General features: G+C 43.4%; 1 protein-coding gene across 1 annotated transcript in view; it reads right to left on the reverse strand.

Annotated features, from left to right (window-relative positions):
- LOC309553254 (RNA-binding protein 27-like) overlaps window positions 1-25,897 on the reverse strand; it is a 186,821-nt gene that overhangs the window by 62,554 nt on the left and 98,370 nt on the right. The window contains exons 11-14 of the mRNA XM_082254244.1: window positions 14,800-14,953; window positions 12,456-12,704; window positions 11,038-11,157; window positions 1,533-1,655 (exon numbers count right to left, since the gene is read on the reverse strand). Of these exons, the coding sequence (XP_082110370.1) occupies window positions 1,533-1,655; window positions 11,038-11,157; window positions 12,456-12,704; window positions 14,800-14,953 (646 nt within the window). The remainder of the gene's footprint in view (window positions 1-1,532; window positions 1,656-11,037; window positions 11,158-12,455; window positions 12,705-14,799; window positions 14,954-25,897) is intronic.

Raw genomic sequence — 25,897 nt, forward strand, 5'->3', positions numbered from 1 at the left:
CCTGTAAAACCATTCCTGTTTTGGATGCTGCCTCATTGTTGCCCATCTAGAGCACCTGTTAATTTAACACCAAAAATGCTGAAACTGATTAGCAACCCCCTCTGCTACTAACTGACCAGATCAATATCTAAGGAGTTTCATTGACTTGATGCTATACTCTGAATAAAAAGTGTCCCTTTCATTTTTTTGGGCGGTGTATTTACACATTGTAACATCGGCTTTTATATTTTGCCCAAAAAAATTGGGTAATGCATTACGTTTTTGTGCCCCCTAACATTATTTTATTGTGTACCTTTGCGATAATACCTTAGGACAAAAAATTGGAACTACCAATATTTTACTCTCAAGGGTGTCTGCTTTCAGAAAATATATAATGTTTGGGGGTTTTATGTAATCTTCAAGTCTAAAAAGATTTTAAAAACGTGTGCAAAAAACCCCGCAAAAAATGGCTCTGGCAGCAAAAGGGTTAAAGAAGAAGTTCACTTTTGGGAACAGGTTACATTTTCTACCCGTAAGCTTTGATGGTTTGCAAATTTGTCAAGTCCTGATGTACAGTATTGCTGTATAGTAAATCTGCCTGAATAAAACATCCAAGAGAAGCATGAATTATTATAATTCTATTGGCTGACAGTTCAGTCATCGCATAGCACAGTGAGCTGTAAGTCTAAAGAAAAGGAAAAAAAAAAAAAAACAGAAAAGTAAAAAAGAATTACAGCCAATCAAGTAAATTTTTTGCAAAGAGTTCCAAAGCTATCAAGGGATTGCTAGAACAGCATTAGGAGAGAGGGATCAATACCTTACAACAGCCACTATGCACAAGTACTGTGGAATGGGATAACAAGATGAATAAGGGTCATTTTAAAGTCTAGGTGTAGCCATTATGAAAAAAAAAAAAGAAAAATCAGCAAAAGGGACGCAACTTACAGTTAGTAAGAGGTGCCCTTTGTGTTGATTCTTCCACTTTTTAGAAGAAATCTGTGTCCTGCCCCATCCAAATTTTCTGCTTAAAGGGCTGCAAGGAGCTCTGTATAAGAGAGCTGGACTATGCCCGCCCTCTCCTGCCAGATTCACCATTCACAGAAACCATGCTACAGGTTTCTATAGATGACCCTGGATTTCTGAATGGAAGGTACAGAGCCATCAATCATCTGCATATCCCCCATTCAGAGATCCTGTGTATGACAGAGGAGGATTTCTCCTAAAAAAATTAAAACAAGGGACACACCATATTAACTGTACTTTATGTGCCTTGTGCTGATTTTCTGGTTTTCATTTAAGCTAAACATAGCCATTAAATGATATGTATTGTATACATGACTAGATTTATTGTGGATTTCAACATCTGCCTGGAGTTCAGCTTTAAAAGCACATAGAATAAAAAGGTACTGGTTATTCACTGCACACTATAGAATACATTTGTTAACAACACAAACACGTTTAGAATAGGTAATAGAAACGGTTACTCTGATTTATTGCGTACATCACTGTAATGGTAATTATTGGGTATAGATGTTAGAGAACATAATTTATACCTGTTTCTTTTTTAGCGCATCCTGTCCATCTAACGGCTTTGATCTCACTGTGCTCTTATTAGCTGGCTTTGTGGTCGTAGAAGTGTAAATAGATTTTGAAAGACTGGTGGATAGTGGCAAAGTCTGTGGAAGTAAATATTAAAGTATTTAACGCATTGAACAGCTGTCAACATCATTCATACAAAACTAAACACACACAGTAGAGCCACTTAGAAGTATTGGGTTTGTCACGATTTATATCTGAGTGACTGAAAAACTGTCCACAGGACAAGCAAGTCTCAATCCTTTATCCGGGGTAGTATAAAGATAGTAATTTCTGCTTTCACCCCTGGAGGATTCTTCCACAACTAAACTAAAAGGAGAGGGCTAGTAACATCCCTCAGGCATTTTCTCTTCACCAATCACCAAATTCCAACTACCCACCCCCCCTAAAAAAAAAAAAAAAAAAAAAAAAAGTATCCAGACCACTACACACACATTGTACATGTTGTGCAATTCTCTCTCTATGTCCACACTAGCTTCTTTTGTAGCTCTTGCCATTGTTAACACAATATTACTAAGGCTTCTTTCACACGGCCACTCCGTGTGAAAGGTCCGCTGCGGGACTTTTTTTTTTTTTCACGGAGCGGATGACATTTCTGTCATCCGCTCCGTGTGCCCGCATATCATCCCATCCGTTTGCGGATGATATGCGGACATAATGTAAGTATATGGCATTGCGGATGTCAGCGGATGACACCGCCGACATCCGATTTTCCTTCCTTTCCGTTTTTTACACGGATGAAAAAATAGGGTTCTGTTCCGTTCCAAAAAACGGAACAGAACTGAAAGGAGGAAAATCGCATGTCAGCGGATGGTATTCCGCTGACATCCGCAGTGCCATTCACTTACATTATGTCCGCAAATCATCCGCAAAAAAATAGGATGATTTGCGGACAAGCGGAGCGGCCGTGTGAAAGAGCCCTTACTGATCTTCCTCCTCCACACATGCAACATTTTCTGGCAGCTATTCCATTACTGTTCACAGTACAGTTGTCTGCTCTCTCTCCCTGTCCACAGTAGCCTCCACTTGTGGGTCTTCCCAGTAGCTATCCCTACTACAGTCAAATGCTAGCTGTGCCCATTTTTACTGCCCTTCACCTCAATCAAGCTCTATCCAAAACACAATCTTCTCAGTGCTACACATGCTATGTTACCCCTATGCTATATGCAGTACCTCAATATTCTACACCTCCCACTTTCTACAATGCTATCGCTTTTTTGTGTTTTGTTCTCTCTCAACTCTGTGGTGCAGATATGAAATGTCACCTAACAACTTATTATTGCAGAACACTGGGATGTTCCAAGTCTCATTCCCTTTCCACTGAGCCCCACCTTATGTCAAAAGGTGTGTCATGGCTGGTACAGAACTAATGCACTGCCACTTCACACACATCACAGAAAGGGTATGGACTGTCATTACTACCACAGGATAAAGAAGCACATACAACTCAAATTCCAAAAAAGTTGGGACGCTGTGTAAAATCTACATAAAAACAGAATGCAATGATTTGCAAGTCTCAGAAACCCATTGTAAAAATTGAATAGCATGTCCCCCGCACACCTCGCCCACCCCAGTGGTTAGCAGATAAAGGCAGCCTCACAAATTCATCCAGGCTAGCCCCCGGGGCTTAATTCCACACGGGCCAGATGAGGTGGATGAACCACTGTGTAGCAGCCCCTCTTTTTTAATAACACTCAATAAAACGGTGAGGAAAATGGAGACCACCAGTATTCCAACTGCTCAACAGTCCTGGGTCTTCTTTGTAGTATTTTTCAATTTCAAGAAGGACCAAATATTTTCAACTGGTGAAAGGTCTGGACTGCAGACAGACAAGTTAAGCAGCCGGACTCTTCTACTACGAAGCCTATGATGTTGTCAAAGATGCCGTATGTGGTTTAGCACTGTGCTGCTGAAATATGCCATCCCATTGTCTGGATGGGAGCATATGCTGCTCTAAAACCTGGATATATCTTTCAGCATTGATGATGCAAGCTGTCCATTTTATAAACACTAATGCACCCCCGTACCATCAGAAATGAAAGATTTTGAACGGAGCACTGAAAAGAAGCCAGATGGTCTCTCTAATCCTCTTTAGTTTGGAGGATGTGGTGCCCATGGTTGACAAAAACAATGTCAAATTTTGATATATCTGACCACAGAACAATTTTCCACTTTGCAACAGACCATTTTAAAATGAGCTTTGGCCCAAAGAAGGAGGTGGCATTTCTGGATTATGTTCAGATATGGCTTCTTCTTTGCATGATAGAGTTTTACCTTGCTTTTTTGGATGGCACAACGAACTGTGTTCATGGACTGATTTTTGGAAGAATTCCTGAGCCCATGCAGTAATGTTCATCATAGAGTTATGCCCTAATTTTATTAAATATGTGCAGTCTGAGGGCCTGAAGTTTACAAGCATTCAATATTGCATTTGGGCCTTGTCCCTTGCACACAGATTTCTCCAGATTCTCAGAATCGTTTGATATTATGTACTGTAGATGATGATAGAATTCAAGTCTTTGCAACTACAACTACTTACATTGAGGAACATAATTCTGAAATTGTTCCACAATATTTAGACACAGCTCTTCATGGACTGGTGAACCTCTGCCCATCTTTACTTCTAAAACAAATCTGACTCTCCAAGATGCTATTTTTATACCCAATTGTATTACTGAACGATTGTCAATGAATGTAATCAGCTGTAAAATGTTCTTACAGCTCTTCCTAGTTAGTACCACTTACTATGCCAGCTCATTTTTGCCCCGTCCGTTTTTATGATGTGTTGCGGCCATCAATTTCAAAAGTAGATTTTATTCTAAAAATGGTACATTTTATATATATATATATATATATATATATATATATATATATATATATATATATATATATATATATATATATATATATATATATATACACACATTTTCTATTGTGAGTAAAAAAAAATGGGTTTATGAGACTTGCAAATCATTGCATTCTTTTTTTATGTATATTTTACACAGTGGAATTGGGGTTTGTATTTTTGAAAATACTTTGGGGCATACCGCCACCTACATAAGGATTGGTTACTGGCAAAAAAATAAACAAAAATTAAATAGCCCACTAGCAGCATGTTTCAAGTTTTGCAGGCAATCAGTACTGATCACACAAGAGGGATGGAACTTAAGTGCATGTAGAATACTCTCTTTCAAATCTAAGAATTAATCTTTGAATGTTCAGGACATCAACAGCAGTTCAACTGAGGGGGTTAGCAACACAGCAAACACTAACAGGCCCAATAAAAACATCGGAGAAACCAAAGGACTGCCTGCAGCTCTTGGACCTTATGCCCAAAGCTAGCATCAGATGGGGGCTATAACATCCACTTGGTACTCTCACAGCCCAAGCCACATCCAGACAATTGAAGGAAATTTATTTTTGGTGTAAAAATGGACAGAAGAACGATGTCCTGTTTGAGGTGAAAGGCAGAAAATGCTTTAAGCAAGAAGTCAGTCATGAGCATCAATACCACTTTGTCCCTATGCAAAACTGGAATGGGTTACTTGCAGGATAAAGCCAACAGTTTAGACACTTACATCTCAGAGGAGATGGCTACAAGGATTTCCATCTTGTAAGCAGAGAAAGGAATGTCTTTAATGGGTTAAAAATGGCAGTTTATGAACCACAGAAAGTACTAGATTCAGATCCCACAGAGTTACAGGGGAAGGAGCAGGGGAAGCTTAATTGGAGAGTCCCTGTACAAAGGTCTTCTCAGGGTGTGAGAACAGCCTCTGAAACATAATGGAAATAACAGAAACCTTGCTGTGGTGCTGTTAAACTGAAGTCACAATTAACGACCCTCTGACCGGATGGTCCATCACTGCAGACAGGCAAACTGACCAAGTTCCAGGATGTTCGCTGACAAAACTCCATTGGCAACTAAGGACTCCTTCATAGCCAGACAGGCTTATATTCATCTTCCAAAAGTCAGTAACAACCTGGTTCTCGGTGCCAAACTAACCGTCATGTCCAGGGATCTCATTGACTTGTCCCACAGTGACACAATGGTGTGCTGTAGAGGTCTGAAGTGAAACGGACTACTGTAATTGGACATCTCCAAAGCGAGATCAGTTCTGATGGTTCATGATCCATATGACAAGTCAAAGTCACATTGTCCAACATTGCCCATGCCATGTTCCCTCAACAGGAGATTGTCTAAGTATCCCAGTATAGGGATGGCAATAGAGCACCAGAAGACCCAAGAGAGCTTAATAGAGATCTGCTAATCAGTAACACAGGAAGTTTAGAGATGATTAACTGAGGAGATGCCAGGAAGTGCAACTTCAGTTTGTAGCCTTAGGATACCAACTTCTCTACCCACATGCCTAAGATGCAAACTATCCAAGAATCTGTAAGGCCGAGTTCACACACATGCAATTTGGATGCGGAGAAATTTGCATGACAAGAGAGTGGAATGGGCTCTACATGGGGCGGCCGCAGGCCGCAATTAAAAAGGGTCCTGAGCATTTTGGTTCCGATTCAAGTGCGAATTTCAGGCAAAGATGTGGACTGGATTTGCACCAGAATAAGTGAACTGGGACGCATCAGGCCCCATGCTGTGAACCGCAGTCGCAGCATATGCAAACCCAGCCTAAAGGTTAAGCTCTTCAAAGTGGGGTGGACCTTCATGCTAAGGAAGGCTTAGGTCTGAGGATTTAACTGGCTTTCAGTGCTAGACCTAGCAGGTGGACTGGGGACCAAGCTTAGGGTGTCAAGACATGTAGAGTTTCACAATAGTTAAAGAGGGAGAACATTTTAAAGCCTGATCCTTGGAGCAGCTTCTGCTGAGGAAGACCAATGCTCTGGTCACTAGTAGCATCTTTGATTATGCTATCAAGATTAGATACTGCCCCTTAAAAGGCCATGTGCAACAATCACTTCTTAAATGTGGGTTCCTTACAGCACTTAAAGCGGAAGTAACCCATCGATTTAACAGTTTCAGAAAACGGTTACATTCGACACGTGCCAGGAGTGTAACTGTCACTTTGGTTGTGCTCTCAACCAGACTGTCAAACCATCCAGTGTCATACCTGATCATATGTGCAGCATCATGGCGGTAGAAGATTAAACCGAGGCAGCTTGCTTGGCTGAAAACGATAGGAGGGTTTACTTCCACTTTAAACCATAGTAACTTTCACACTGTTTAAAATCAAGAGACCAACTGCAACAGTGGTTAGATTAACATATTCTAAGCACTCAGACATGGTTTGGTAAAGTCAGAGCCAGGATGGGGTTAAGGGCTGGCCCATCCATGAGAACAAAGTTCTAGAGAGGGCTATCAATCACTTAGTGGTTGGGTCCCTAAAGACAGGCGCATCTGAAACCATTATGGTAGTCGCATTAATAAAGTGTGACACTGCTGCACCTACAATAGCATCATCAGATCAGAAAATCCCTTGGATTCAGTGAAAAATGTGGTTACTAAAACGCAAGAGGGCAGCTGCTCAGCACCAAACCTGGAAAGCCACTGTGGCAACTACCGGTAATACAGTGATTTCTAGCTTCCTTATCTTCCTTTCTGATATTCCTTATATCAATGGTAACCAATTCCTCCTCGTGCTCACTCTTCCACATGTAATTTGAAGATAAGGGCGCAATATCAAAATTTAACATTTTAGGCCAATTTGTTTTCTGCTACATATGTTTGGTAAAAAAAAAAAAAAAAAAAAAAATCGCAATAAGCGTATTTTGACTGGTTTGCGCAAAAGTTATTGCATTTACTAAGGGAAATATTTTTGTCATTTTTATTTTTTTTTAACGAGTAATGGCAGCGATCTGCGATTTTTTTTGCAGGACTGCGACATTGCGGCGGACAGATTGGACCCTTGACTGACATTTGACACTTTTGGGGGTACCAGCGACATTACTACAGTAATCAGTGCTATACATATGCACTGTTACTGTAAAAATGACACTGGCAGTGAAGGGGTTAACTTTATTGGAGATGCAGGGGTTAAATGTGTCCCTAGGGGCGCGCTTCTAACTGTAAAGGGGTGTGGCTTTTCATGTAACCACAGAGACATATGATCCTACATAGCAGGATCGTATAGTCTCTGCAGTTACACCAGGGAGAATGACAGGCGGCTTTGTTTACATCAGCCGCCTGCTTTTCTCCCTCTGCAGCGCACGATCGTAAATGACCTGCGGACATCGGGTTCGCCGGTCACACGCACGGGGATGTGCAGGAAAGAGCGGCGGCGCGCGCTGGCCCACTATTGATTCGCGGGCTAGTGATGAATATACACATGTCCCTTTGCCCTGGAGGGGCTGACCGCCGCAGTAAATGTACTTGCGGCAGTCGGCAAGTGGTTAATGACCAGGCCATTTTTTGCGATTCGGCACTGCGTTAATTTAACGGACAACTGCAGTCGTGCGACGCTGTACCTAAATAAAACTGATGTCCTTTTCCCCCCTACATATAAAGCTTTATTTTGATGGTATTTGATCACCTATGCGATTTTTATTTTTTGCGCAATAAACAAAATACAAGCGAAAAGTCTGATAAAAAAAAAAAAAAAAGATTTTTCACATTCGGCTATATAACATTCCCAAAAATAAAAAAAAAGTAAAAAAATCAAATTTTTTGCATCATTTTAGGCTAATTTGTATTCTGCTACATATTTTTGGTTAAAAAAAAAAAAAAAAAACAATCACCACTAACATTGTTACACCCCTCAATTTTGTGAAATACTGTATATTTATCACATTTTCCAGCACGCAGGACATTTTTTTTATCAGTTAGCGGCACAAAGAATATTTTTGTTATTCAAGATTCATAGTTGTAGATTGAGTTAATAAAGGGGATTGTATTTTTTTTTAATTGGAAAGGGGCTCCACGGCACATTAAAAGTTTTGTCTTGAGGGGTAACACATATCAGCGTGCAAAGCAGTTCCACTAATTAGTATTTATTCTATTTTTAAGAACTGCGCAGGGGGTATCTCAGGTTATTAACATGGTACACACTGGACCAATGTAACTATTAAAAAAAAAAAAATCATACCTAAAGTTCAACCTGCCCATTCACACCACAAAAACGTCCTTCAGATCCGTTCCAGGATGAGTTTCTGCATGCGCGTTTTTTACATGTTTTACCGCATTTCAGTACAGTTAGTTATATGCAGGAAAAAAAGTAGCATGTTGTACTTTTTTTTGGAACTGAAAAGCACTGAACACACTGCGCTGGTGTGAACTATGCTATTGGAACCCATAAAAACGACTTTCAATGCTTTTTTGATGCAGACAAAAAAGCACTGCACATAGTGCGAACGGGTCCCCAAAGGACCCAAGACTGGAAACTGCACTGGTAAGAGGCTAATGCTCTAGTTTTAGAGTGGTATGCACCAGATAAGAGCCAAAACGGTCTCCTAATTTGGAAGGAATAGTGGACCATGACTCCTCACAAGCAAGCACATCAGTCAAAGACTGGAGTGACTTGGAATTACATTCTCAGTGGTTAATGGCTCAGAAGCCCTCAACGGGGCTTAAATCAGGGTAAAACAACAGGAGAAAGCGGGGAGCGCAGCTGTTGCCTCAGTGTTCAGATTCAGCAACTAGGTGATTTGGGCCATAAAGTCTTGCAGGACTGTAGTAAAAAATGTGAAGGGGGATTGGGAGGTACAAACATCTTTTCAGTAGATTTCCAATAACAATAAATGAAGACTGCACATAACATGTGCACCAAAAAGGCTTTGGCGCCCCCAACCTAAACTGGGGACTGCACTGGTAAAGGCTACAAGTTTTAAAGTGATGCTTACCTGCGTCAGCAAGAGCCAAAATGGTCTATCTGAATTTGGGTCCAACAGCAGAAGACTGACTTTTCAGGTGTAGGTTCATCAGTCAGAGAATATATGAGTGCGATACTCAACCCAGGAAATGACAGCACTCAGTTACGTTAACCCCTTCACAGTGAAATTGGCAGAAAGCAGGAAACCTAAAAATGCACTCAGCAGCTCTAGTACCGAGGTACTAGAGCGATGCACAGCCCTACTAAGACTACTAAGGCAATGCCACAGCTATGGATAGTGCCCCATAGGGCTAACTTACTAGTACACACAGACCTAGACCGTGACATGCTGTCCAGTCATGGCACTACAAAACTAAACTTAGAAATGGCAAATCCACATAAGCTGCATACAGATTTGTCAGTGTCCAATGCTTCTGTAGGCAGCAGTATTTACAGGTGGTTAGAAATAATGGAGTTTACTGCACACTACTAAATCACTGCCAGCAATGTTGGATGTTTGCAGCTCTACGCTGTCATTCCTTCTGCGTCACGTTTTTACATAATAATATCAATTACACTCTCTTGCCAAGAACAGAACCCACTTTGAAGTCTCCCCACAAACGCAGTCTCACTCTGCCTCCTAAGGCCCCTTTCACACAGGCGGACCGTTCAGATCCGCCTGTCCGTTTTTTTGGTGGATCTGAACGGTCCCCCCCATGCATCTCTATGGGGGATCGGATGTCAGCGAAGACATGTCCGCTGACATCCGATCCGTCAAATCTGGACGGACGGAAACCCTATTTTCCATCCGTCCAGCGGATCGGATGAGAACGGACAGACGGTCCGTTCCCATCCGATTTCCCCCATAGAGATGCATGGGGAACTGACAGCTGTGTCTCCGCACACAGCGCGGAGACACAGCTGTCATCCTGCTGCTCAGCGGGGGATCGAGTCCGTCCGACAGACGGATAGTGTGAAAGGAGCCTAACCCTCCACCACGATCACATCACACTTTGAACACTTTCTCTCCCCCCCCCACCATTCCTTCCCACTCAGCAACATTTACTTTCCCAGTTGCTTCTTCCACTGATATAATAATTACATCCCTTTAGTCTCCACTCTTCTGTAAGCAATCCTAAAGTAGCTGTAAACCTCTGAATGAATTAATGGCTGCTCTCTCCTTTCTCCCTCATCTGTCACTTCTGACTAGTCTATGCTCACGCTAGGAAATCCCTAAAGACGCGATCCCCCCCCCCTCCCCGAGCACACAGCAGATGATTGAAAGCCTCAGCTGTGCATGTTTCCCTATTTACCTGTGTAGAAAGGTGTCAATTAACTTCTCTCACGTCCAAGATTATACTCAGCTTTCTGCTGTGTAATGTGCGACGTTAGAATGAAGAGTTTAGATCATGTTTATAGCTACTTAGCTATAGGACCACATAGGTCAACATTAATTGTGATTTATTTTCAACTCCCTTGAATTCAAAACAAGCATCCATGTTGGACTACAAATGTTCCTAGAGCAAATAAGCCAATAAGTGCTTGCTTATGAACAAGTTGCATCTTTAAAGCTACTTCCCTCTCACTAGTTGTGTCATTCAGCAAACTACAATAGGTCAGGTCATAACAATATAGAACACCTATCTCACACATAACCTTAATGCATGATACCTGAATGATTGCAAAAAGCACATACCGGATTCTCCTCCCCTGAATTATTCTGGTTTGAAGACACAAATGTTGTATCAGTCTGAATGCTGCCACCAGCTGCTCCAAGTCGATGTTTTGCAGGTAGTTTATTGAGGACATAAGAACCCTGGTTAAGAGAGTTGGTCAATGTAAAATTACAAAGCCACCAGGTGATGTCAAACTTATACCTTATTTTCAGTAAGAAGTATTTTACATGGTAAAGTATAAGCTAAAGGTAAAAATTTTAACCTCATTTTAAGTTTTGGACTGAGTGGAGATGGATTAGAAAATACCTATAGGCTTTTAGTGTTGTTCTTTGCCCCCGTTAGGGAGATTCATCCTCTTTATATGTCCTGTTTACCATTATCATTGAAAGTAAAAGAAAATGCCACATTTTGGGTTATTCCCAAAAAAGGAATAGAGTGGAAGTCTTCTAAAGGTAAAACTAGGTCTGGTGACCTGCGGAGGGGGGTGGCAAGGAATTTCCCTAATTTGCAGGGATTTCCTCTCACTTCCTGTTTTGGCTACGGGACAGGAAGTGAAGTAAAACTCCCCAAGAGGACATAGATGAAGGAAAAAAATAAATCTGATAGGCACCTGCCCTCTAGGTCTGGTGACCTGGGGTGGGCAAGGGATTCCCTTAATTTGCAGGGATTTTCTCTCACTTCCTGTTTTGGCTATGGGACCGGAAGTGAAGGTAAAACTCCCCAATAGGACTAAGATGGCGGAAAGAAAAAAAAAAGAAAAATTCTGACAGGCACCTGACCTTTGCCTATCCATATTAATGCATGTGCTTCCACTGTGGGCAGCAGATAATATTGGGGGTGTTAGGACAGCAGATAATATTGGGGGTTGCCATGAAGAGGATCTGCAGCTTATGCATGTATTTGCGAATGTGTGCAAACTAAACCCGTTTTTAACCCATACTGTTTGGTTACTTCTTTTTGCAGACTGGTTGGTAAGTACAGGAGGAAATTTTCTTTCGTTTTGTTTGACAGGGGTAATAACCTTCCCCCACTCAATCCAAAATGAAGAAAAAATAAATTAAAAAAGTTTTGCCTGTAGTTCTACTTTAAAGGCGTGAAAACATGTAAACATTCCATGGAACAATTTACATACTGTACATTGGTAGGGGGGGGGGGGGGTAACATAGTGCTGTTAACTTCTATTAACTCAGTCAAAATACTGGGCTATTTGTTTAATTATATTGGCAGAAAGCGTATATTGTAAACCAGCAGTTCTGGTGCCTTTCTGTGGGTCTAAGGTCACTTAATGCAGCACAGACCAAGAAGAGTTGTAAACCTAAAATAACAATTTAGATAATCGGAAATAAATGGCATTTGCGGTATTAAATTGTGGCACACCATAAAATCACTTGACACTGATTACCCATGGTAAACCATCTAACATGTACTACAGATTTACCTTCTGGAGGTGCCCCTGCCCTTGGGTTGGGACAGTCTGCTGCCCAGACTGAATTGCATGTGCTGATTGCTGCTGTGTCAAATGGTGTTGGGGCTGCTGAGGAGGTTGCTGTTCATTGTTTTCTCTGTGCCAAAGTACCCGGATGAACCTATTGTTCAAAACAGCTTCAGTGCTGGATATTGCCCTCCTAGCTTCCTCATTTGCCATGTACTGGATTAGAGCACCCTCGGGATCCCCTTGGAAAGCAACCTTGAAAACAGAAGATAAATACACAATATTAGCAATGCTCTCACAGGAAAATTAATGTCTCAGAGCTATGCTTATAAAGCCAGCTTTTCTCCATTAGTGGCTAAACTTGTATCTGAAGACATCATAAAGGACACACTATAAGTTTCCTTAGATACCATTACATTTAATGTCAGGGCAAAACAAAAATAAAAAATAATATTCACAACATCTTCGCACACTGAGTTTCATTCCTTTAGAAAAGCTGCAAGTACAAAAACACTACCTATTAATCTGCCATAAATCCATGAGCTCCAAACTTCCAAGCAGAACTGAAAACCCCGGGCCTTTGCCACTCTAAAATCTTAATTAGTATCATTAGTCCAGTATGCTGACTGCTAAACTCCTCTACCTCTGTATGGTTCTCAGTACATGCATATATTGTTTTAGCAGAAAAATAATGCTGCTGCCCTGACTGCTGGAAATCTGCCCACACAATTTTGGAGGTGCACCTACATGAAATGGAATCGAGATTCCAGGCACTTGTCTCTGCAAGGGAATTATTAGCCTGTTGATGAAGTGACAAGGAGAAATTAAAGCTACAGGATACAGGGACAAGGTCAAAGATAAACTGATGCAGGGACATACTCTAAAGGGGAAGAAAGTTTAGAGGAGAATTTGGGTAACACTTGAACATAAACACTTTAAAAAGTTGGCCAGCATGTATGCAAGTGCTGAATATTTTGACCTTGACATCAAGTACACATAGCTCCTGCTAACATTAACACAAGAAAGCTCATTCTCTTTTAGCAGCATTTCACAATGACTACCTAAAGCTACTAAAGTACAGTACATATGTATATATGACATGTCAGAAATATTCCACATACATGGTGAAAACACTGTTCAAAGCAGCCCCGCTCCTCCCCATTAAGCCACTTTCACTTTTTTGGAACGTGTGTTCAATATTGTTCAATATTGCCAATTCACCAGGAAAAAGAGCTCCTCCTTATTACAAATTACTATAAAGCTCATTTAGAACTTACACACAAAGCTGTCCATGCAATCATAAAATGCACTGCCATAGGCCTGGTAAATATTGCTATAAAGTTTATGGCAGGAAAACACAAGACATTTTCAAAAGTTTTTAGATAACAAGAAGGTGGCCCAAGAGGAAATAAACACAATCTATGAAAGCCAGGCTGTGGGACAGCATGGTCTACTATCAGTGAATTTTCCTTTTTAACTTGTTTGACCTTACAGTGTGTTCTAGTATTGGCACAGGACAAGAATAAAAGCAAAAAAAAAAAAAGACATTTACGGGGTATACAGAGCATCCTTGTTTTAAAGGTGCAACACAAACATTACTGGAAATTGAATCTCAGGTGACAAGCCAATGCTGCAGAAGTGAAATCAACTATGCGTTACAGTTTCAAGAGCTATATACCTATTTAAAAAAAAAAAAAAAAAAAAAAAGATAAAACTTTATACTCTCAAACTTTAGTTGGGAAATAGACACATCATGAAATATAGTTAAAAGTGGGCCTGGTCTTAAAAAGTGAAGATTCCACTATGTTAGAGGTAATTATTCTCCTTGCTGGAGGCTCTGACCAGAGGAAGCAAAAACATTGCCTCTACCAAAATGACCACCTCCATAGAAAGACATAGCAGAACAAGGCATGCTAAGTCAGGAAAAAATCAGTGAGACTAAAGACAACACTGTTGACTGCTTCCTTGTCCTCTGCCTGGCCTTAGTTTTGCATAGATTTTGAAGTTCAATTCCTCTAAAAAGCATACAGGCTAGGAGGAAATATTGTGGCTTCCAATGCTCACCTTCTAAATAGTTGTTCAGCTGTCTCTGGCTGCTTTGTCACAGACCGCAAACAAGCATGCAGCAAATACAAGTCAGGGTTAAGACAGAAAATACTTGTTTTGGGTCAGCATCTTAAAGTATTGAAGCTAAAAAGTGTAAGTGTAAGGCAGACAATGAGCATTACAGGAGAGACCAGCAACAGTAACCACCAAAATTCTACTATGATGTGTGTACTTTAACTAAAATGCGAACAGCACTTGATGCAGCTCAGTATCCATTTCCAAAAATATTAATTATGAGACTCACCTGTATGTTAACTATAGTACCAAATTTACTGAAGTGCTCATTCAGTTTGGTAATGTTGTTTAGGTCCTGAGGAATTTTTCGGACTTCAAGTTTGGTATTTGTGTACTGAATTTTTTTCCCAAATCCTAATTTGTTATGGTTGTTGTTTCCTTGCCTAACAAATAAAATGCAAACACAAAATATTAACACCGGCAAAGCATGGTATGTAAAAGAAAAAGAAAAAATAACAAAAATATTATTGTGGTTACAGCATTTTTTTTTTTTTTTTTTTTAAGAAGCAAATATCAAAATTTTCTAACTGAGTCTATAGGAAGAGACAATACTAGAAATTTAAAACTATATTCTTGGTGCTCAGAATCCAAACAAAATGAGGGAAAAAAAAAAAAGCAGTGTATTCTCTTAGACTTTTAGGTGTCCGTTCATGAAACCGAGACGAGCAGCGTTCTTGGTGATCACAGCTCATCTCGGATCATTATTGGTTTATGAAACAGAGATCGGGGAGAACATGTTCTCCGCACACAAAAATACTGTCATTGACCGACACAGAAACAGTCAGGTTATGAAGCTGCAATCTACACTTCACTGGCGATCTGTGCCAGAATTTTAACTCCCAGATTCACCAGAGGTGGAGAATCGAGGAGAGGAGACAGAATCCCAGGAGAACTGAGAAGGAAGAAGGAAGATTACGGACTTCCTTCTTCCTCGATCAGACACCCCCCCCCCCCCCCCCAAAACAGTAAATATGTCCCCCTGCTATATATATATATACACACACACACACATACATATATATATATATAATATACACACACACACACATATATACATACATATATATATATATATATATATATATATATATATATATATATATATATATATATATATATATATACATACATACATACATACATACATACATACATACATACATACACACACACATACACACACACACACACACACACACACACACACACACACACACACATATATATATATATATACATACATACATACATACACACACACATACATACATATATATATATATATATATATATATATATATATATATATACATATACATACATACATACATACACATATACATACACACACATCGGCAATATCTGTCACCTTGGTGGCTGATTCCGATATATCGGGGAAAGTGCTATCGGCGTTGCAGAGAATCGGTCGATCCCTTATATATATACCCCCTCATATTTTAGTAAGTATTTTATTAGCTCTTTTCATGTGACAACACTGAAGAAATTACACTTTGCCACAATGTAAAAAGTAGTGAGTGTACAGCTTGTATAACAGTGTAAATTTGCTGTCCCCACAAAAGAAATCAAACACACAGCCAATAATGTCTAAACGCTGGCAAAAACAGTGAGTACACCCCTATGTGAAAGTGTCCAAATTGGGCCCAAAGTGTCAATATTTTGTGCGGCCACCATTATTTTCCAGCACTCTGGGCATGGAGTTCACCAGAACTTCACAGGTTGCCACTTGAGTCCTCCTCCAGTCCTTCAGGGCTACATCACAGAGCTGGTGGATGTTCGAGACCTTGCATTTGAGGATGCCCCACAGATGCTCAATAGGGTTTAGGACTGGAGACCTGATTGGCCAGTCCATCACCTTTACCCTCAGCTTCGTTAGCAAGGCAGTGGTCGTCTTGGAAGTGTGTTTGGGGTCATTATGTTGGAATACTGCTCCGTGGCCCATTCTCCGAAGGTAGGGGATCATGCTCTGCTTCAGTATGTCACAGTTCATGTTGGCAATTCATGGTTCCCTCAATGAACTATAGCTCCCCAGTGCCGTCAGCACTCATGCAGCCCCAGACCATGACACTCCCACCACCATGCTTGGCTGTAGACACACTTGTCTTTGTATGTTCTGAGCACTGACAGGCTGACCCCACCCACCCCTTTAACCTCTGCAGCAATGCTGGCAGCACGCATACATCCATTTCCAAAGATAACCTCTGGATAGGACGCTGAGCACGAGCACTCAACTTCTTTGGCCGACCACGGCGAGGTCTGTTCTGAGTGAAGCACTGTAAACCACGGTATGGTCTTGGCCACTGTGCTGCAGCTCAGTTTCAGGATTTTGGCAATCGTCTCATAGCCTAGGCCATCTTTATATAGAGCAACAATTCTTTTTTTCAGATCCTCAGAGAGTTCTTTGCTATGAGGTGCCATGTTGAACTTCCAGTGACCAGTATGAGAGCGTCAGAGCGATCACACCAAATTTTCCACACCTGCTCCCCATTCACACCTGAGACCTTGTAACACTAACGAGTCACATGACACCAGGGATGGGAAAATGGCTAATTGGGCCCAATTTGGACATTTTACTTAGTGGGGGAAATCACTTCTGTTGCCAGCGGTTTAGACATTATTGGCTGTGTTGAGTTATTTTGAGGGGACAGGAAATTTACACAAGCTGTACACTCACTACGTTACATTGTAGCAAAGTGTCATTTCTTCAGTGCTGTCACATGAAAAGATATAATAAAATATTTACAAAAATGTGAGGGGTGTACTCACTTACTCACTTTTGTGGGATACTGGATAGATTATATATATATATAATCCCACTAGGGATTGACCAATTATCGGGGGCCGATATGCACTTTCCCAGATATATCGGAATCGGCCACCAAGGTGACAGATATTGCCGATATTTCGGAAAGTGCTTGTACCAGAGTGATGCCTCCAGCTAGAGGCATCACCCCGTTACCGGCGTCCATAGCCGACGGTAGGCCGTCTTATGACAACCGATGCGGCTGAGTAGCCGCTCGGCTGTCATCCTAAGGATCGGGAGGGGGCTAAGCTCGCCTGGGTCTCCCTTCCCACCGGGACACCCGGGCATCCTACCTGCACGGCGGCCAAAGAGAAGACCCGATCAAAGAAACATTCGGCTCCGATTGGGTCTCCATGTAAAAAACCCGGAAGTCATGTCATGACATCACTTCCGGGTACTCGGCAGCAAATTCAAAAAAATGCGAGCATTCAAAAAACAGCCAAACTTGGCTTTTGGAAGCTTTTAAGTGCAGAGGAGGGGTTTGTTTCACAGTACCTGTGAAAAATAAATTTTTTTTTTTTTTTGTCCCAAAATATCGACCAATACAGATATCGGTATCGGCACTAAAAAAACTATATTGGTCGATCACTAATATACACACACAAACACTGCTCAAAAAAAAGTAAGTAACACTTTGAAAACACATCCGATCTCAACAGGGAAAAATATCATGCTGGGCGGGAAAAATTATCTACCCTTCAGAGGGCTGAATTCAAAGACAACCCAAAAAGCAAAGTGAAAAAATGATCCAGCAGGCTAGTCCATTTTGCTGAAATTTCATTGCAGTAACTCAAAATGGTACTCAGTAGTTTGTATGCATGCCTGACAATGTCGCGGCATGCTCCTAATGAGACGACGGATGGTGTCCTGGGGTATTTCCTCCCTGATCTGGACCAGGACATCACTGAGCTCCTGAAAAGACTGAGGGACAACTTGGTGGCGTCTGATGGACCGACACAATGTCTCAGAGGTGTTCTACTGGATTTACACTACTGTTAAAAAGTTGAGTCATTTAGAAAATTTCTTCTATTTAAAAGAAAAGCTTTTTTTTCAACGAAGATAACATTAAGTTAATCAGTAATACAGTCTAGACATTGTCAATGTGGTAAATGACTATTCTAGCTGGAAACTGTTGATTTTTAATGGAATATCTACATAGGTGTACAGAGGCCCTTTTCCAGCAACCATCACTCCTGTGTTCTAATAGTACACTGTGTTATCTAATCGTGTTAAAAGGATAATTGATGATTACAAAACCCTTGTGCAATTAGGTTAGCACAGCTGAAAACTGTTGTGCTGATTAGAGAAGCTATAAAACTGGCCTTCCTGTGAGCTAGTTAAGTATCTGGAGCATCAGCATTTGTGGGTTCGATTATACTCTCAAAATGCCTAGAACAAGAGAACTTTCTTCTGAAACTTGATAGTCCATTCTTATTCTGAGAAATGAAGGTTATTCGATGCGGGAAATTGCCAAGACACTGAAGATTTCCTACAACGGTGTGCACTACTCCCTTCATAGAACAAATGGGCCCTAAACAGAATAGAAAGAGAAGAGGGAGGCCCCGGTGCACAACTAAGCAAGAGGACAAGTACATTAGAGTCTCTAGTTTGAGAAATAGACGCCTCAAAAGGTCCTCAACTTGCAGCTTCATTAAATGGTACCCGCAAAACACCAGTCTCAAGGTCCACAGTGAAGAGGCGACTCCGGGATGCTGGCCTTCTAGGCAGAGTGGCAAAGAAAAAGCCATATCGGAGACTGGCCAATTAAAGGAAAAGATTAAGATGGGCAAAAAACACAGACATTGGACAGAGGAAGATTGGAAAAAATGGATTTTTGTAAAATCTTACCGTAAAATCCTTTTCTCTTAAGCTCATTGACAGACGCAGTCCTCTTGATTAATATGAAATTGGGTTATACTGCCCTCTACAGGAGTAGGACACTAGGCAGAAGGAAAATGTTCTGGCCACACCTTAGGGGCAGTCCCAGAGGGTATATCCTCTCTCTCTCTGCTACAGGATGTTAGTTATGTCACAAAGCAGTGTCAGAGAATTTAACCCAACCCAACTCAAAAGTAGAGGGGCGGGTACTGCGTCTGTCAATGAGCTTAAGAGAAAAGGAGTTTATGGTAAGATTTTTCAAAATCCATTTTTCTCTGTCGCTCATTGACAGACGCAGTCCTCTTGATTAATATCAAATTGGGACGTCCCAAAGCAGTGCCACAAATGAGGGGTGGGATAACGGAAATCAAAATTTAAATCCAGAAGGCCCAACCGGTGCCGACTAGAAGTCTTAAAGGCTCATCAAACCAAGGTATGAGACTCAACTGAAAACCCAACAGAAAAAAACCCTCGAGGTAGACCAACGGTCTCCTCAAATTGCGGCCTGCAAAACTTTGCGGCCAAAAGAGGCATCCGCTGATGCCAACACATCAACTTTATAAAACTTTGTAAAAGGTATGAACCGACGACCAGGTAGCCGCCTTGCAAACCTGGACCACTGACGCCTGATGGCGGAAGGCCCAGGAAGCACTAAGCGCCCGAGTGGAGTGCGCCTTAACAGGGAACGGAGGATTCCGACCCTTAATAGAATAGGCCTGTACCACCGGCTGTCTGATCCATCTGGAGATAGTCGCGGCAGATGCAGGCAACCCCTTTTTGGGGCCATCCGTGATCACAAAAAGTGAATCCGTTTTACGAAACGAGTCCGTAGTTTTCAAGTATACCCTGATTGCCCAAACCACATCCAAGGAATGCAACGCAAACTCCCGGGGATGACTGGGCTTAGGACACAAGGAAGGTAACACAATATCTTCATTCAGAGGAAACTCTGAAACCACCTTAGGAAGGAAGGATGGATTCGGACGAAGAACCACCTTATCCCTATGAACCACCAGATATGGGGAACGACAGGATAATGCGGCCAGTTCTGACACCCTGCGTGCAGAAGTAATGGCCACCAAGGAGGCCACCTTCTGGGATAACGTAAGCAAGGGAATCTCCCCGATATTTGAGCCAGGTGCCGCACCCCCTGGATGAAATTTCGCACCAAGGAATGGATAGCCAAAGGTTTCTGAAAGAAAATTGCTAACACTGAAACCTGACCCTTGACAGTACTCAAGGCCAGCTTCTGCTCAACCCCTTGTTGCAGAAAAGCCAAGATTCGGGTCACCGAATAGGCACGTGGAGGAAATCCAAGGGATTCACACCACGCAATATAAAAGACTTCCATGTGCGATGATAGACTTTTCTGGAAGTCGCTTTCCTTGCTTTAATTAAAGTAGGAATAACTGAAGTTGACAATCCCTTGTCCTTCAGCACCTGAGTCTCAATAGCCAGGCCATTAAAGCCAGCGATTGTAAAGCAGGATGGAAGATCGGTCCCTGAGACCGCAGATCCTCCCTGAGAGGAAGTCTCCAAGGAGCGTCCGCGACCAGCCTGACCAAGTTGGCGTACCCAGGTCGACGAGGCCAGTCCGGAGCTACCAGGATACCTGGAATTCCCTCCACCTCTATCCTGCGAAGAAGTTTCGGCAGCAACTTGAGGAGGGAAGACATACAGTAGCTGATACTGTCCCCACGGGGCGACCAGAGCGTCTGCTACGTCCGCTCAAGGATCTTGGGAGCGGGCTACAAACCTCCGCACCTTCCTGTTGAGCCGAGCTGCCAACAGATCCACCTCCGGGGTGCCCCAATGAAGGCACAGCTGGTGAAATACCTCTGGATGAAGAGGCCATTCCCCTTGATCCAGAATCTGACGGCTGAGATAATCTGCCTGACGATTTTCCACCCCCGAAGTGAATACCGCGGAGAGAGCCGGAACAAACCGTTCCGCCCAACGAAGAATGCTGGCCACTTCGATGGCCGCCAGGACACTCTAGGTGCCCCCTTAGTGATTGACATAAGCCACGGCCGTGGCATTGTCCGACTGGATCCGAACCGGACTGCCCTGGAGCTGCTCGGTCCAGTAAATCAGACAAAGTCTGATCGCTCTCAGTTCCAATACATTTATCGGTAACCTGGATTCTATCGGAAGAAATGACTTCCCCCTGGCTGAGCATCGGAGACCGAAGCCACCAGACCAGAGACTCCCTGGTCCGCTCGCTCAACCGGATCCGATTGTCCAGAGAATCGGGATTCCGATTCCATTTGAAAAGAATCTCCTTTCGGAGAATTCGGGTATGAGACTGGGCATACGGTACTGCCTCTAAGAAGGCCACCATCAGTTCCAGGATCCTCATGCAAGTCTGAAGGGAAGGCCAGTTGACAGACAGCAACATCTGAATCGTTCTCCGTAAGGAGACACACCCTTGCCAAGGATGTCTCCAAAGTTAGGCCCAGATAGTTCAATCTCCTGGTGGGAACTAGGAATGATCTTTGGGAAAAGTGAAGAAAACGCTGATGTCCTGCGAAGATGGGGATCTGAAATTAGGCATCCTTGCTGTCTCTGGACGCCAGGAAATCCCCCTGATGCAGGGAGGCCACCCCTGTTCAGATGGACTCCATCTTGAATTCTTGTACCCGGACAAAATGATTGAGTGCTCTTAAGTCCAGAATTGGACGCACCTTGCCCTCCTTTCTGGGTATTGTGAATAGGTTTGAATAGAACCCCTGAAAACGTTCTGCTCAAGGAACGGGAACTACCACTCCTTGTTGCATCAAGTCCATTACTGCCCCCCGCAAAGCTTTTAAGCGATCCGGGGATAGTCGAATGTTGGAAGGGAAGAATCGCACCGGTAGAAGTGATCGAAACTCGATCTTGTATCCCGACCGCATGACCCCGCGAACCCCTTTGTCCGGGATTCTGGAAAGCCATGGATCCGGAAACCGGTGAAGACGTCCCCCCACCCCAGAGATGGGTGGGGGCGCACCTTCAGGCTGTATTGGTCTTATCTTCAGGTTTGGCTCAGCCGGACTTTGTTTACCCGACCAGCGCCCTTTGAAACCCCCTGAAGGGGCTTTGGAGGGCTTCCCCTTATCGCCCGCCCCAGCGGAACGAACAAACTTTTTATGAGCGGAAAAGGAAGGTCCTCGCCTGTTACGAGGTCCTTTACCCTTAGCAGTCTGTGGCAAAAAAGTGCTCTTGCCCCCAGTGAGATCCTTTATAATCTCATCCAAGGTGGCCCCAAACAGGCGATCCCCTTGAAAAGGGAGATTAGCCAAAGCTTTTTTGGAACCTTGATGCGCCGACCAGCACTTTAACCACAACACGCGTCTGAGGACCTCTGCTGAAACCGATGCACGCCCTAACAAGGGAGTGGCGTCCAGGGCGGCATCACAGATGAACTGTAGTCCTTGTATAATCTGCTCCATCAAATCGGATATTGCCGGGGGGATACTTCTCCCCTTTAGGTCACGGCGTAACAATTTGGTCCATTCTGTCAATGTTTGTGAAACTAAACCAATGGCAACCACTGGCCTAAAGGCTGACCCTATCGGAAAAAATGGAGCGGGATTCCGCTTCCACTTTACGATCCACCGGATCCCTAAAGGACGGAGCGTCCTCCAACGGGATAACAGTGGCTTTATTTAGTCTGGAAATCCGTGAGTCCACCACTGGTGGTACCATCCATTTTTTAAGGAGGGATTCCTCAAACGGATAGCGCCTAGCAATGCGTTTGGAAATAGCAGGGGTTCGTTTCGGACGACCCCATTCTTCTTTAATTAGATTACCAAAACATTTGGGCAAGGGAAAAACCTTCGCCATTTTGGTAGGCTTGCTAGTACCAAAAGGAATTTCAGTATCAGCTACCTCTGCCGGTGTAACCTCCAGACTTAAGGTTTCCCGGACAGACACAACTAGTGCGTCCACCAACGCTACTTCTTGTGCTATGGCGGAGGCAGAAACGTCCTCCTCACTGTCTGAGGAGACCGTACCCGAGACAGCATCCCCAGAAGAGGGACCTGCAGCTGCAGTGACATACTCCGAATCCGTATCTGAAGTGTCAGATGAAATAGGGGTAGGCGGGGGTCGCTTTCTTGCCCCCCGTCCCTGACAGGCCACCTCCACCCGGGATACCAAAGACTCCAAAACTGCTGATAATGCATCAATCATAAGTGGGGCACTGGAGGGTCCTGCGGCCACCTCGAGGGGACCAGGTGGGGATACATGTGTGGCAGGGTCCATGATTAATCCAAGACACTTGCCAGCAAACAAAAAAATATTGCAAAGAAAAAAATTTTTTTTTTTGTAATCCCCCAGCGCAACAGCGCCCCTCAGTGTTACCTGCTTCGGACCCCCACAGAGAGAGAGACCCCAAGGGCTCACCACCAGATGCACAGAAGCTTCTACCAAACTGCTCTCAGCGCTGTCCTTTACAGACAGGAAGTCTTTTGGATAGTTTTCCCGGGTAAAGGAGGCGGCTCCGCCCCTTTACACACCTTCCGGCGCTTCCCCTGCTACTCCTCGAGGTAGCTGGTAATCTCCAAAATAGCCGCCCCCATGCCGGAGACACGAGGCTACGCCAAGATGGCAGCCCCGCGCGACCTGCGGGAGAATGGCGGCGGCCCCTGTGGAAAGATGGCAGTGGCCTGCTACACCGTGCGGCCTGCGGGAGGATGGCGGAGGCGGATGGCGGTAGTCCAGGTAACTGCAACCTTATGTATAAGGTAGGATCATATCACCCTCTTACATGGCCATCCTAAACAGTAATGCCAGCCCCTGACTTCAGTCATGGTCCCTTTACAGTGCACACTCATACAGTGACTTCCGATAGTCAGCTCCCAAACCAAGCCTCCTGGTTCTTATTCACCAAATCACACTCAAGAGGGAGATCTGTGACACATGCTATAGGATAGAGGAGGGACCCAGGATCAAAAGGGTCCGACCATCCACAGGGGGGCCCTTGTCTATTCCCAAAACCCGACAGGGGAGAGGGGGAACATACTCACCATACCGGAACCGGCGGGCACCCCCTCCTAACAGAACCCCTCTCCACCGAAGTGGGGGGCTGTTGACCAATACGGACGCCGCGACTCAGTTTCCAACTGGTCGTCGGCGTCCCGGCGAGACGTTTAACTCGCAGGGCCAATCCCCGTCCAGTGGGACTATGTCGCGGCCGACCCAGCGCAGAGCTAGGGCCTGCACGCGCTCGTAGGCTGACTGGGGTGACCACTGGATCTTAAGATCCAGCCCGTCGCCCAGCTCCAGCATAATTGCTTGAAGATCTCACAGGAACAACTGGAGAAAAAAAAGCTGCCTAAAAAAAATTTTTTCTAAAAAATCTTGCCAGGACCAAAGATCCCAGCAAGGAACTTAGGTCGTTACTCCTGACTAGACAGAAAAAAAACTAACATCCTGTAGCAGAGAGAGAGAGGATATACCCTGTGGGACTGCCCCTAAGGTGTGGCCAGAACGTTTTCCTTCTGCCTAGTGTCCTACTCCTGTAGAGGGCAGTATAACCCAATTTGATATTAATCAAGAGGACTGCGTCTGTCAATGAGCGACAGAGAAAAAGTGTTATGGAAAGAAATCTAAGTTTGAGGTGTTTGGATCACACAGAAGAACATTAGTGAGATGCAGAACAAGTGAACAGATGCTGGAGGAGTGCCTGACCCCATCAGTCAAGCATGGCGGAGGTAATGGGATGCTCTGTGGATGCTTTGGTGCTGGTAAAGTGGGAGATTTGTACAAAGTAAAAAGGGATTTTGAATAAGGAAGGTTTTCACTCCCATTTTGCAATGCCATGCCACACCCAGAGTGGCCAGCGCAGTCACCAGATCGCAACCCTATTGAGCTGTTGTGGGAGCAACTTGACCGTATGGTATGTAATTAGTGCCCATCAAGCCAATCTAACTGGTGGGAGGTGCTTCAGGAAGCGTGGGGTGAAATTTCTTCACATTACCTCAACAAATTGACAGCTAGAATGCCAAAGGTCTGCAAGACTTAATTGCTGCAAATGGAGAATTCTTTGATGAAAGCAAAGCTTGAAGGACACAATTATTTCAAATAAAAAAAATCATGATTTCTAACCTTGTCAATGTCTTGACTAGATTTTCTATTCATTTTGTAACTCATTTGATGATTAAAAGTGTGAGTTTTCATGGAAAACATGAAATTGTCTGGTGGACCCCAAACTTTTTAACAGTGAGTGTAGGTCAGGCGAGCGTTGGGGCCATTCAATGGTATCAATTCCTCCATCCTCCAGGAACTGGCTGCATACTCTCGTTACATGAGGCCAGGAATTGTTGTGCACCAGGACGAACCCAGGACTCACTGCACCAGCGTATGGTCGGACAATGTGTTCAAGGATTTCATCCTGATACCGAATGGCAGTCCGGGTACCATTGTCTAGCCTATAGAGGTCTGTGCATCCCTCCATGGATATGCCTCCCCAGACCATCACTGACCCACCATCAAACCAGTCTTGCTGAATGATGTTACAGGCAGCAGAATGTTCTCCATGACTTCTCCAGACTCTTTCAGGTCTGTCACATGTGCTCAGTGTGAACCTGTTCTCATCTGTGAAAAGCACAGGGCACCCAGTGGCAGACCTGCCAATTCTGGTGTT

The sequence above is a fragment of the Pelophylax lessonae genome, assembly GCF_965119305.1.
Source record: "Pelophylax lessonae genome assembly, chromosome: 4".
NCBI classification, from domain to species: domain Eukaryota; kingdom Metazoa; phylum Chordata; class Amphibia; order Anura; family Ranidae; genus Pelophylax; species Pelophylax lessonae.